Genomic DNA, 14812 nt, shown 5'->3' on the forward strand with positions numbered 1-14812 from the left:
CGTCATGTATCACTGGAGCAAAATGGTGGTTTGAGCTAGTTGGTACATCTTTAAAATTTCGCCAGCGCTGCGACTAGCGCTTGTCCTTGTGTTCCTTCTCTGTTCTTGTTCCTAGTCGCAGCGCTGGTGAAATTTTAGTTATGTATCACGTGATTTGGAGGCGCAGAACCACAGCGACGGCGCGAGGTGGGCCCCCGTTTCTCTACTGTCGTGACGTCATCGTGTCACGTGGTGTGACGTCATGTATCACGCGATTTGGAGGCGCATAACCACGGTGAAGGGCTGAAGTGGTAGCTAAAGTAGTATGCTTCGCATAAAACTGGACTGTAGAATTCCGCTTTGAGATTAGCGCCGAAAACAACCAAAACTGCGAATAGAAGTCAGGCCCTTACCCACGTATAGACAGTAATCGCCGCGCAGAAATTTGCTGAAATAAAAAGAAAGTGTAAGCGCCGAAAAATTAGTTCAAAGTGTCTGTCGTGCTTTACTGTGCAGAGTTTGGTTCATGTGTCAGCGCCAACAAAGTTTTTGCGGCACCTGCGAACTCTAGCAGTTCCATGCTCGTATAGAAATTTATTTCTTGGCTGTAATGCACCCAAACACAAACATGAGCTCTTATTATTGTCTGAAAATGACTTACGGCTGCTTATGTAGGCGCTAAATCTCGCACGAATGAAGCCGCAACGTCAAGAAGCGCTTCTATAGAGACGCAGGCTAATGGCGGCGGCGCTATCACCACCGGCTCGTCCGCCATGTCGTACTGCCGCCGCGCCACCTATAGGAGCTGGAATGGCCGAATAGTGCTTCGGTAGCCGTATAGCTGCGCTTGGATGGATGCCAATGAGCCCGATTGCGCAGACAACTTCCCTGTGCAGAAAGGAGCGTTCGCTAGGCGGCAGACGAAAGCGCCAAATGGCCGTGCTCTAAAATATGCGGCCAACACTAAGGTCACTGACCTCGCTATGCGCTTCGCTACATACAGCACATCGCAGCTTTCAACCTGGTCGCCGATTTCTCCCTTTCGGTTTCTCGTGTGGGCTCGCGGTAGAATTCGCCAAATGGTCTCGTGTTTTTAGAGCACTTGGCTGTTTTTTGCAGGAAACAGCCTGTGTGCGGCAAATCTGTCGCAGGCGAGAGGAACCCCACTGCACAGTGGGCGTTGTACAGAGTGATTTTCAACTCCTTCAGTGAGCGCCGGAGAGAAGAGAACACAGCGATCAAAGAAAACTACTATATTGACGCACGCACATTTTCGTGAGTTCCTTACCGGACCATCGAAGGATCAAATAAAAGAGAGAGACGGACTCACAGTCAAAGCCGATCATACACACGTCACAAAACCACCCCAAAAATTATTGATGAAAAAGAAACAGCAACGGCAACTCACGTAACACACTTAAACCCAAATGACGCTGTTTAAAAAAAAAAACACAATCCATAAAACCTGACAGAACTGATACCACTTACGTAGCACTTACAAGGTGGCGAAATTTGAAGGTAAACCGCTGTGTCAAGAAGCCAGGCACGCTAAAGAACGCGAGTCATGACGAGCTGGGAGACGAGGTATTAGAACCATTTTTTTCCATGTTAAAAAACATGTGACTGAGTGGAAGGTGTCAGCCTTCACCTTCGCTCGATTAAAACAAATTAGATTTTACTGAAGGTGTTTGTTACAACCGTGTTTCCTGTTCTTGCGTGAATTTCATTGTTTCTATTGGTTCATTTTCTTACTGCGGCTTGCCGTGAAGTGTCGCTGTGTTGTAAATTGGCTATGTTGCTTAGTGTTTTAGGTCTCCTTAGTTGGCGTTAAGGTTTTCAGGTTTTGTAGATTGTTGGCTTTTTTTTTTTGCCCGAGTGCCAGCTTTCTTCTTCCCCAAAAAAGTCCCTCATCCGCGAACTTTCGACGACCGCCTTACTCTAGTTTCAAGGAACATTAATGAGTTTTAAGGGCAGCAGGATATTTTAGCGCGATAACGTGGAAAAGCCCCGTTCACCAGAAAGACAGCGTTGTTGGAGCCGGCATGGTCATCAAAAAATCACGAGCATAGCTCTGGCAGGTGGTCCCCAGAGAGCAGCCCAGGAGGGAGGTGGGTCACATTATCCTGCGGCGTCATGCCGACCTGCCTGTGAGCAAACTGCCCACCGTGGCAGTTAAATTAATGATTGGTCACTCGGGAAAAGCAACCTGGGTCGCACAAGGCCCGTCGCTGGGAGCACCTTCCATCGCAGGGCAGTGGAGCATCGCTTAACCGCTGCACCACTGCGCCAGGAGGGCTATGAGGGCTCCAAGGGATCTATGAATATAAATTCTGCGAGAAGTACATCTCATTTCTGATCTTTTTTTTGTCATATCATCTCGGGATCTGCCGCCACAAGCTCTTATCAACCCCATCGAATTCAAGAAGAAGATCGAGGCCATCATCGTGTAGTCTGTCATGTCATGCAATGCCCCATCTCTTTGCGGAATGGGCCGCAAAGGACTTGGCCGCCGCTGCTCCTCGCAGGCCACGCTTTCTGCAGCCTATCGCATTGCGACCGAGGCCAACACGGAGCTTTGGATCCAAAAATGCGGCCTCGCTTTCGCTCACGCACTCCCGGAAGTGCGATGAAGCCGGATGGCAAAACGAACAAGAAGCCGAGAGCAGATGATGCAGGAAATGTAATAAATGAGAATGATAGAAAAATGAATTTCTCTCAGCGGCTTGCGCGATTGCGACTTTTATGTCGGCGGGGAATGAAAGGAGGTTGATTGGCTCGAGAGGAAGCGTGGACAGGTCTTTTGTTTTTTGCAGGGACGTCCTCCGAACCCGCTCGGAGGCTGTAGTTTGTTTCCTGATTTTAGAATTTCTTACTCCTCTTAAAGCAAGTGTCTCCCTGAAAAAGGCCATGCCTTGCGCAGTGTGGGACTGGGCCGGGCCCACTTCGAGAAGCAGCCACCCTCCAACCTCCGCAAAAGCAACTTCTTCCACTTCGTCATCGCCCTGTACGACAAGGCCGGCCAGCCCGTGGAGGTGGAGCGAACCGCCTTCGTCGGATTCGTCGAGAAGGGCCAGGTGCGTACTTTGCTCTCACTGCACCAGCGCCACTTCTCCCCTGCCGGTCATTTTGGCGTTTCCGTCCGGGCACGTCGCTGTCGACTGCACTCTAAGAACTGCTACTCCTGCATTAAGAGTAAAAGAGCCTCGCTACTCCTGCAGGTCTCAATCTACTCTCTCTACAAACGAGAAAGAGTGAAAGGTCCTGTTCACTCCTCTTGACAAAAGAGTAAAATGGCATTTCTACTCCTGCATACCCCAAGGGAGTTCAGTGCTTGTTTTACTCCTCCGCCCTTATGGCCATACAATAGTAAGGGCGCGCTAGCTTCTCGGGGCCGGCCTGCCAGCCTGGATGCCGGCGTCAGAAAAATGCACTGGTATTGTTTGTTCACGACCAAAGCTCTGGGATAGAGTATCATTAGCCAATGTCGAGTTGTTGGTAGAAGCGATAACAGCCATACAAATTTCCTCCCATAGCCGCTTTGCTGCTTCGCCTGGCCTCTGCTATAGCTCCGCTCCTGAAGGGGTCGCGGAAACCGAGCATATATTTATTTCCCTATGACGCGGGGTTCAGAGTAAAACGGTGCCGAGGGTAGCACCTAAGTGCTGGCCAGTTTCGAAGCGCATTCAGCTACAGCATCTATGTGAAATCGGCTAGGTTTAGCGACGACAAGGGCAGCCAGCGAGCAGCGCACAGTTCGTCGCCCGGCGCGATCGCGGGCGCCGTCGTTGCCGAAAGCTCGGCTCGCTCAATGATTCGCTCCGTAGCTTGCGAATCGCGCACGCAAGGCTGGAAAATCGAGCAGCGACTGGCCTGCGATTGAGCGAGCCTTTATGCCCACGTTTGCAGCACAGGTGAACAAATTTAGCACACATGTATGCATGGAATATCGGCGGCGTTGCGGCGATTCTTAAGCTCGTCCTCGACGCCATCATCACCGTTCGGGTGGACCCGAACATATCTTTATTTCACTACGAGACATAGTTCACAATAAAACGTACTTACAATGCAAAGAGTAGCACCTCAGCGCTAGCCAGTTTCAAAGCGCTCTCAGCTCTGGCATCGAAGTGAAACCTCCTAGGCTTAGCTACGAATACGGCAGCCAGGGAGCAGGCCGAAGCTCGTCGCGCGGCGCGCTCGCGAGCAGCGTCATAGCTGAAAGCTCGGCTCGCTCAAAGATTGGCTCAGAAACTTGCGAATTGTACTCGCAAGGCTGGCAAATCGAGCAGCTAGCGGCTGGCCTGCGACTGAGCGCACGTTCGCAGTACAGGTGAACAACAATTAGCGCACGAATGCTTGGGATACCGGCTGCGTTGCGGCCACGTTAAGGCGATTCTTAAGCTCGTCCTCGACGCCATCGTCACCGTACGTGACACACAGGCTGAGAACTTGAATTCGAGTACGTGCTAAAGTAAGCTGTTCGTATTTCTCGGAACAATCTGAACTCGAAAAGACAGTTGCTTCTGTCGGCTTCCATGCATGTGGGCTCTTTCTAGTGAAAGTACACTCGAACAGGATGCGGCGAGCGCGGGCCGCTGTTGCATATAAGCTAAAGTGTGAAGCATGTATCGTCGTAGTTCCGTAACGCAGTTGATATCACAGTAATCCGCTTGTACGGGTCACATTTAAGCTCTGTTTCATGTAGATCTCCGTCGACCATGCCAGTGTCGCGTAGAGTAATGCATCGCAGCTGCTCTTTGTCCTACCGCTCGCGTCGAACATATCCTTGATATGGACCAGTTTGCAATACGGTGCGTTTCTTTGCCTTTTTTTGTCGCATTTAAGGGATTTTCGCTGCCGTCAATCGAAATTGCATTCCGTCAACAGCGTCGTCTGCGCCGTCGTCTGCTAGGACACCCGGGGATGGGATCACAGGATCGCAGCTTCTACAAACGACATGTCAGCAAAAGTATCTAAAAGCGCTTTGGTATTCGCATTTAATAAAGAAATAAAATGAAAAAATATAATTTGTTTTTGTTGCGAACACAATTCAAATATTAGTAATAAAAAAAGCGCATTTGTAGGTTTTTTCAACGAAGCAAAACTGCAGCCGTCGTCACGTTTTGTGTTATTTGGGTTTTCGTAGCATTGTTTGAGTGCTCGTGCGGTGGACGTGTATGAAGAACACAAGTGTGTTTTGGAAACCAACGACGAGAATTACGCCCTGTCAACACTGGTGATTTTGAACGGGTAAAGCCCTGAAGAAAGGTAGCGCTACGACTTCTTGTCATCTGGAGAGGCAACGAAGAAGAATGTGCGGTTTTGCTAAGCCTTGATGAGCCGTCTGAACGGTGAGTCCCGTGTACGTTTCTTTACTTCTGATCTCTATTCGCACGCGTTATTAGTGTGCGCCTATATAGGGATGGCAGTGCAGGCAGTCTGCGTGCGGTTGCCTCAGCTATAATGCGTTAACGCCGATTCACACGACGGTCCGTTCGCCCGCGGCCCGCGCACTACGTATTCATGCGTCACCACATTGAGAGGCGCGCTGTCGGCCGCGGCAGCGGGCGAACGGAAAATCGTGTGAATCGGCCTTTACCAGAAAAGAACGGGCGTATCGGCCGCATGGCAACTGTTGCTCATAGTCTCTATCTGCGTTTAGTACTCGGGTGCCGCGGTAAATAAAAATGCCACCAGTTATCACAACAGAGTTATGCGGTCGCTTGCTAGCGCTGCGAAAAACAACAGACAATGTTTACTACATTCCAATAGCATAGATTTGTGCTACATAGGAGAGGATGATGAGCGTGCAGTGCCACGTTAGAGAGCGCTCTTGCTAGGCCAGCTGCGGACAGACAAGGGAACTGACAACGGTCGAGTTGCCTCGCGGCTGGTGCCCGTCGGATTGATTTGTGCTACTTAGAAGATGACGATGAGCGGCAGTGCCGCGCGACAGAGCACTCGCGCTAGGCCAGCTGCCAACAGACAGTGCTCAGTGTGTGTACTCATGGGATTAGTGCTTACGCCTTAATATTTGTCATACAATTTTTTCGGGGACAATGATCGCGTGTAAAAGGCTGGGGCATATCCCTTGCCTAGTCATTTGTAAATTTTTATCTGTGCTTCCCCATGAAACAGAATTTGACACAGTATTATGTCAAAGTTAGATCGTTCTTGCGTCTGCCCTGAGGTGTAGGTGTCGATGCTTCCTCGCCTTCAGATTTTGAGAACTGTTTGGGATGCAACTGCGCACTTATTTAGGATTTCAAGCTTTTTGCTATATCCCTCGTTTGTGCGGCCCGCTTTCAAGTCGTTCGCTATATCGGTGATGGTTTGTTATTGATTTTCACTTTCTCTTATTTATTCTTGGTTGACTGCCACCAGCTGTGCTGCCGGCGATTCTCCGCGCTCGGAACTATTCCCAGGCACGAGACCCTACCCACAGACCTCCCTGCACCACACTCACCAGTTTTCTTCGGTATTTTTTTCCCTTGCTCTTGCTTGCATTGCCACTAGGCAGTTTTTATTTCTGTGCAGATTTGTTAAATGCAATACCAATTTTCGTTTCATGCTGTGATGTGAGAAATCGTGCTTCTTGCTAATAAATGCATGCCTTTTCCATCCTCTCATCATTTGTGCAAAGCAGACGGGTCTACTGGTCGCTACGTTCAATTTAAAAATACCTTCGGTGCTGCTGCAAAGCACCCTAGTAATAATAAAATCCTGTGCATGCTATATTCGAATAGTTACGCTCTTTTCATCATGCATAAAAATAGTGGTATTCCAGCCTGCTCATCTTTCTATGCGGGTGTGACAGTCATGTACATCTACTGAAGAAATGTATATCGGTGCACCACATACAATCTGTTCATTTCTTTTGTCATGGGCCCTCTCATTGCTTTTTGTGTTCCTATGTTACTACCTTATTCTAATTTATGAAGCAGTAGACAATTTCTTCTCTTGTCATTCATGACATTGTTACGGCCACTGACAACAGTTGCTCTGACATATTTATTTGCAGTTGCCAGCTGCCAGTATCTATTGGGCCATTCGTGCTTCCAGCTTTTGGCTGTGCTATCTCTCCTCAGCTGTTTGTGGTAGGTATTGTTTTCCAGTGATGCATACCTTACCTGCCTATTTAGAAAAATTTTGTAGACATAGGCTCACAGCCGGGTTTAGAAATGCATGCAGAGCTCTACGTGCACTTAGCAGCAGTACCTCCCTGTATAATCACATGAATCTGATCCTGAATTACATGAATGTAATTGCATGATCTGTATGAAATATTCGCTCATGAAGCTTTTGACTGCTGCTGTTAACATAATGGAATTTACACTGCTTCAGGTGCAGAGACTATTTCACACATGTTGCCTCTTATGCATATGTGCCCTCTGAAAGGGCGAACATATTCCTTTATCCCTTTAAAAAACATTGTGTTCTATCATGATGCTTTACCGGTATTTCTGGTGTATAGACCAAAATGTCACTCAGTATTGTAACATGAAGCGGGAACTCAGTTTGTCCAATGTTTTAGAGGTAACATGAAGCGGGAACTGAGTTTGTCCAATGTTTTAGGGGTCCTAAAACATTGGATCAACACAGTTCCCACTCGAGTTATTGATCACTTCGCTCTCGCCCTACCATAAGCTTGCCGTCCAGGTTGGACAAATTGATAGAGCGACTGCTCCAGTGAAGTGGTGGTTCTGAGTTCGAACACCGGACCAGGACGAATCTTTCTTTAACTACGAAGTTTCTGTGAAAGCTGTATAGCTTTCCTTTGTAGCCATTTGGCTGTGCTCGAGTGGATGTCAATGAGTAATTACTCCTTATTACAGATCTTTTGTCAACGCCAAACTCATTCAGTAGCAACAAATAGTAGAAGGGTAAAAGCATGCTGCTCCCAAAAATTCGTTAAGCATGTTATAAAATGTATGCTGTATTGTTTTAACTGCTGCAAAGAAATAACGGTGATGTTAGATGCCCAGCCCCTATTAGGTAAACATAGCTCGCAATTAACACAGTGGATGGAAAAGAAATATGGACTTCAACCCTCACGACGACCCTCACCCCAGTAAAACAAAAAGTGCCAGTGTTGCCATACTTGAGAGCTTTGCTCTTTAAAATTGCAGTAGACTGCTACTCAAAGTTGACAAAAAAATGCGTCTCGTTTTCTGCATGTGCATTCCACAGTGCTGGTGCCATATTCACTGGCCATTGACATTCAGTCGCATGATGTGCACCCCGCTCCTCGAGTTGATTTTGTTTGTCTTGTGAACCTGCCGTCAAAATCAGTGCAGGATAATGCTTCCCCAGTTGATCTGCAGCAACCTTGTCCTTTGCCAGTTGCTGTCACCCTTTCTCCACAGAGAAGGGCGGTGGGAGTCCAAGCCAGGTGGAGTTGAAATATTTGACTAGTAGTGGACAGGGATCCTGCGGTTTGTTGAGTACACAGGCAAATTGGAGACTTATGGAAGAATTTTTTTACCAGCCAAAAAAGACGCATACACAAGAGGGAACCGCACAGGACAAGGGCTGGTAAAAGCCGTAGTCCTCTGTGGTTCTCTCTTTTGTATGCATGTTCCTTGGCGGGTAAAAAAATTCCTCCGTAAGTCTCCAATTTGCCGGTGTCCTCCACAGATTGGAGGATCCCTGTCTGTTACTAGTCAAATTTCACTACTCCACCTGGATTGGACTCCCACTGCCCTTCTCAAACTTTTGAAATCCTGTTGCCCTAGCAGATCATCAGCTGTCGGTTGTATTACTTTCGCTTCAGTGAAATTTGACATGTAGCGGACAGGGATCCTAGAATTTGTGGAGTACACAGGCAAACTGGAGACTTATAGAATTTTTTTACCAGCCAAGGAAGACGCATACACAAGATTCGTTGTCTGTGTTTCACAACTGAAAGTTCTAAATGCGTGCAAAAGTGTATCGTGCATTCGCACGTATTTTGAAAACTCAATTTTTGCAGCATTAGGTTTTCGGAATTGGAGCTGTAGCATTGCCGCCACAGAATCCCGCTCGTTAACAAAGCGCACACTTATTTGCTAGGTATATATTCGGTATACCGCAACCAGTACACGTCACTGTTTGGAAGGTTCTGTCTTGAAATTTCTGATTGTGCAAGGTAGCTTTTCTTTTAAATACAAGCGCTCTCTATTTGCTTTTTCCTGTGCATATTCATCGGTCGTTTCAATTCGGAAGCGTTGGTGCTGCAAGACGTGCATACGGAAGCTACGTTTGTGCACAAAGCTCCTGAATTTTTGAAAGCGCAGCTCTGACAGTTCTCGTTGTCATAAATAAGTACAAAGCAGCCTAATCTTTTTGGACACACCATTTCATGCTCTTAGCTGTTTCTGAGAAACAGGCTGCCTTTTTTCTGTTTTTGGTGTGAAACATTCCTAACAACTTCTTTCTTTCTCGATGCACAGATAGCCTATGCATACACGGGCAGCTTGATTGCAATATTTAGGGCAATATTTATAACAGGTGCAGTGAGCCTTGGTGCATGTGGACAGAAATTAAGCTAGGGTGGGGTGGGGTATTTTCGCACAGGGTAATGTTATGCGGAGGGTTTGGCGTATTGAAACCGAGTCTTTCTGAGCTCTTATTAGACGTCCCAGCACCAGGACAGTAGTTGAGGCTTTTCTTCTTTGTTGTCTAGTCAATGGTTTCCATCACATAAAATAGCCTTAATTCTAGCTATCCCGTGGCCGTCTAACAGAACGATGCATATACTGAAGTGATCAGTGTAGCATAAAAGTAGTGAGAACATTGCAAATGCAAGACAACTTCATTGGTTTGCAGTGCACTAACGTGGCAGTCATAGAGAATTACACATTACATTTGCAAATCTAAATTGTGCATAATAGTATGGACTGGCACGTAATGTGCGAAGTAATCACAGTTATCTCGTTCATGCCAAATGCTAGTGTCAAACATTGTCAGTATTGCATATTTATAAAGAGCAGGCATGCTGCGCCTAACTTGTCGTTGGATGGATTTTATTACTATGAAAGCAAATAGTTTACACATGGCTGTCGTGTTCTTGCGTGGGAAGTAGTATTACCTTAAATGAGTATAAACACCAAATTTTTGGTTTTGTGTGTTCTTTGTAGTGACGTGCTGGGCATTCGTATACATAGAATTGTTGCATAGTATTCGTCTCCAATCGCTAAATAATTACAACCAGATTTCTTTTCTTCCCTGTTTCAATAGCATAGCAACTGCTATGACATCAATGTTCAGTATACGTTATGGAAGGCACAAAAAAGCTACGATATCGCTACTTCATCGTTTTAATTAGTTACAATGCTAAAGCCAGCCTGCCTTAAGAGTCGGAATCACAATGAATGACGAAGCCGCAATTATATTGCAGTTTTCCTCACGCCTCCCCTGGCTTATACTGACCTTTGATGCCATTGCCATTGCTCAGTTTTTAAAAGTGAAGCAGGAGAGAGAAGATATTTAATTACAAATTATTTAGCAGTCATAGGCGAATACTGTGTGGTTATCCGTGCATAGTAATGCCTTATGCATCATTAAAAACAAAAAAAAAATGTGCAACTGAAATTTGCTCGGCTGCTGACCCAAAAGACGCGGGTTCGATCCCGGCCGCGGCGGCTGGAATTTCTTTGGAGGAGAAATTCTAGAGGCCCGTGTACTGTGCGATGTCAGTGCACGTTAAAGAACCCCAGGTGGTCGAAATTTCCGGAGCCCTTCACTACGGCGTCTCTCATAGCCTGGGTCGCTTTGGGACGTTAAACCCCATAAACCAACCCAAACCAAACTGAAATTTGTTGTCTGCCTCTTTGAGATGAAAAATTTTGAATTTTTCCTTCACTATTTTAGAGCATGAAATTCAGTTAATGGTATCTGAGAAACAGGAATTGCAACAGCCATTTCTCTTCAGCAAGAAAACTGTCATTGGTTTAAGTGTTTTCCCGATTCAAGGTTACCCTATATTTTAAACTGCACAATGTATTATGTGACAAGAACCGTCAAGCACAATAGGTTTGGTTTTAGAAATGACTGGAAGTGATAAGGGAATACATTTACTTAGAGCAGGTAGTGACCGCTGATCCGGATCATGAAGAGTAATAACTAGAGGAATATGAATGGGGTGGAGTGCATATGGCAGGTTCTCTCAGATCATGAATGGCAGTTTTTCAATACCCCTCAAGAGAAAAGTATACAACAGCTGTATCCTACCGGTATTCACCTATGGGGCAGAAACGTGGAGGGTAACGAAGAGGGTTCAGCTTAAGTTAAGGACAACGCAACGAGCTATGGAAATAGAAATGATAGGCGTAACGTTAAGAGATCGGAAGCGGGCGGAGTGGGTGAGGGAACAAACGCGGGTTGAAGACATCCTAGTCGAAATCAGGAGAAAGAAGGGTGCTTGGGCAGGGCATGTAAGACGAAGGCAAGATAATCGCGGGTCCTTAAGGGTAACGGAGTGGATTCCAAGAGAAGGCAGGCGTAGCAGGAAGCAGCAAAATGTTCCATGGGCGAAGGTTTGCAGGAACACGGTGGACATAGCTGGCGAAGGACAGGGTTAATTGGAGAACATGGGAGAGGCCTTTGCCTTGCAGTGGGCATAGTCCGGCTGATCATGATACTTGCAGAAGAGCTTGCTCATGTTAAAATTTTCATTTGGTAAATATGTGCTTGTTTTACATGCACACAGCTTTTGAAAGGACTAGCATAGTAATAATTGTATTGGGCTTCATAAAATTGTAGCTCTGAATGAAGGTTTGCAATGAAAGGTGTCGGCACTTGGTCACAATATAGGTACACACTAGTGGCGACATGACACACACGATCAGTACATTCTAGTTGTATTCTTTCTTTTTTTTCATGGGGTTATATGCAGGATAGTATGAAAAGGGCATTGGAATTGACTCTTACTTGCATTATTTTCATTCATGTTTGCAGGCACCCGGTGAAATGCACTCATAGCCAAAGCTCCTTCACTCAGCCGAGCAAGCTACGGCATCATCCAGCATCTTAGTTTCTTTTGAGCGCTTACAGCTCACTGCGGTGGATTTGGTAGGTGGGTTTACTTTGCTTTTGGCAGTGTTCTTGGCATTTAATGTCAAGTACACCCCAAAAACAAAGCGGGCTTGTCTGCTGCTTGAGACACTAATGGGGCTTGATCCTAGCGAGCGCCTCCCGAGCGTGTTTTGGGCAGCCACAGCAATCACAGCAATGACTTGAGAAATAAAAGTTATCAGTGTTGTACATTTGTGTCATTATTTCTTGAACCATTGTTATTCCCAACGCAGACAGAGCACCATACTAATGTGCAAACTGTAGTGTAGCCATAAAGTAGTTGTATGAGCAAAGATTATAATCCCTTTTGCTCATTACTCTTTTGTAGATGTAGTGCGGGTGGATCCTGCAAAACATATGACCAACTTGCTCTGAAGAATATGTGAAATAAGAAAATTAGTACGATACATTGAAAACACGTGAAACTCCTTTTGAAGGAGTAAAATAAGATCTGGGCTGATACTCCTTGAAGGAGTATAGTCACTCTAACAAACGGAGTCCTGGAACTCTACCTGAAAGAGTAGTAGGATGCTGTTTCAATGTGGTAGCTTTACTCCCTCGGAGGAGTGCCTGTACTCTATTGCAGGAGTAGTACAGTACTCCTTGAGTAGGTGTTGGATCACTCTTTGTCCAGAGGGAGTAATTTTATTCTGGAAAAAGGAGTGGAATATGGGACAAGCGAATACTCCTTCAAAGTGTGTTCTGGGCACTCCTCTGCACTCCTTTAGTTCTAAGAGTGTGGTACGCGCGTGCTGCTCGCGCCGCTCGCACTCTTTCATTGTGCGCACGTGCCGTCCTGCTCGCGGGCGCGCAGAAGTGGTGTTGCCGCTCGCTGTGAGTCATGGCTGGAATTTCGGGACGTTCTAAGAGTGGAGAAACTTGTGTCAGGGGCTATCACAACAGTTCTCTGAACATCAACGGCCAAGGACTGCCCGTGGAATTCTACAGATTTCCTGGACATGTCCTACATTCTTGGGGAAAAAAAAAATTAATCTCGGAAAATTGTAACGTACAGTAATGGAAATATTGAAGGTAATGGTCCACCCTTTCTATATGTAGCTAAATCTTAAAAAAATTTTCATCGCTCGTATCGAGCAGTTGACGATAGGAGAAATGTTAATACGAAAAAAAAAATCTAAGCCTATCGATGGGAGATTGCTATAGTGAAATCTTCCAGTATATGAAAAAAAATGCTTTCATACACTCTTTCCTGTTCAAAAATGTTTTTGACCGGAATTGTTGTGTATGAAATGGATGAGAACGAGAAACGGCAGGCCTCGATAACTGCTGTGGGCAGGGTGAAGTAAGCTTTTTTTCTGTTGCTAAACACGTTTGGTATGCTGCACGCGTAATATTATTTCTGAGCAGTTTTTGCTGTAATTTACTAAGCATAGAGTGTTTAGTAAAGCTCGCGCTAACGAAACTCATTTTCTTGCCATTTTTTTTATTTTGGAGACTGACAACAACAGCTAGCGGCGTTATGCAGACTCGTGGGAGGCAAGGTCAGTGATCGCCTCAATGTTACGACTTGTGACGCCTGGCTCAATTTTCGAAGTTGCTTTTAGATGTAAAAAATTTCTAAAAAGAAAAATAATCAAAATGTTTGCTTGCACATGAATGAGCGTTCGCATATGGGCGATGGCTCTGCAAATAAAATGTTTTGGGGATGTGCGTGTGCTGTAATCGGCATTAAAATAAATATACCAACCGCTTATCTCCATTGTAGCGATCGACCAAACTAGAGCATTTTTTCTCTTAGCCGTATGTAGCAAGCAGCTGGTAGGCGCATTTCGTGCGTGTTTTCGTTTTTCTCTTCAGCCTCGTGTGTCGCCTTAAGGGCAGTTTAAGTTAAAATAAAAATTATTTCCATTATTATTCAGCGAAACACGTAACAAAATCCTTATTATTTGGCCAACAAACCTGCATGCACCGAACTGTTCAGCCACCCAACGAAATTAAGTATCTTGCGAAGATGGCCGCGCCAAAAAAAGAAACGGTATTTACCTCGAATTCCACATCTAAAATGATCTCATTTACTTGCGATACACATTTCGCTGTTACGGTACCGGCTTTTTCGTCAACAGACTGCTTCACGGAGTGGGCCTGATCCACCAGCAGTTCTTTTTTCAAGTTTGCGCAGCGAAAAAAAAATTCACTGTCCACTGTTTCTTTGAACCTACATCTCAGTGCGTACTGCCGCAACTGAAAGAAATGCGAACAGAGCGGTGCCTACGCGCTCCGCTGTTGGAATTTATCTTCGTCACGCTTATACTTGGCTCGAGACACAAATACGCTAGAGACATCCGTGATAAAATAATGTACCACTCTAGCGTCTTTTTGTTACTACCGAGGTAAAAGCGCATTGAAGATAAATTCCGACTGCGCAGCGCGTGGGCGCCGTGCTGTTCGCACGCGTTTTTACATTTTGTTAATCCTCTGAAGCTCGTCAGCGTTCATGCATGAGGGAGAAAGCTTGCGACTGCACAAAGAGATTTGCAGGCTGGCCAACACGTGCAAAGTACGTGCAGAACTGGCTTTTTTTTTTTTCAGGAGAAAGCGCGCTGCTAGCGCAGCTACTCAATGGGAGGGGTGACCGGTTTGCCCGGTCAAAAATGCGGAGTCGGCCGGAGAGGGCGCATTTCACTGGCGTCCGCAGCGCCCCCCTGCGAAGCTGCAGTCCCCTATTGTACCCTTCTTGTGCTTCGGCGTGTAGCCGTCGGTTTGAATGCTACAGAGGTCCTAACTCCGTAGTTCGCCGGCGACACAGTCGTTTTCGTTGTTG

The 14812-nt window shown here is 46.1% G+C and overlaps 1 protein-coding gene and 1 long non-coding RNA gene across 2 annotated transcripts in view; both read left to right on the forward strand.

Moving 5' to 3' along the window:
* The window catches only part of kn (EBF transcription factor knot), a 399411-nt gene that overhangs the window by 66424 nt on the left and 318175 nt on the right, over positions 1–14812 (forward strand). The window contains exon 3 of the mRNA XM_089578123.1: positions 2900–3053. Within this exon, the coding sequence (XP_089434249.1) occupies positions 2900–3053 (154 nt within the window). The remainder of the gene's footprint in view (positions 1–2899; positions 3054–14812) is intronic.
* On the forward strand, positions 4869–12264 carry LOC149349202 (uncharacterized). The gene is made up of 4 exons (XR_016289394.1): positions 4869–5327; positions 6361–6454; positions 6998–7073; positions 11914–12264. It is a non-coding gene; the product is annotated as an uncharacterized LOC149349202 (long non-coding RNA).

The sequence above is a fragment of the Amblyomma mixtum genome, chromosome 3 (genome assembly GCF_055824585.1).
Source record: "Amblyomma mixtum isolate Tamu chromosome 3, ASM5582458v1, whole genome shotgun sequence".
In the NCBI taxonomy this organism is placed as follows: Eukaryota; Metazoa; Arthropoda; class Arachnida; order Ixodida; family Ixodidae; genus Amblyomma; species Amblyomma mixtum.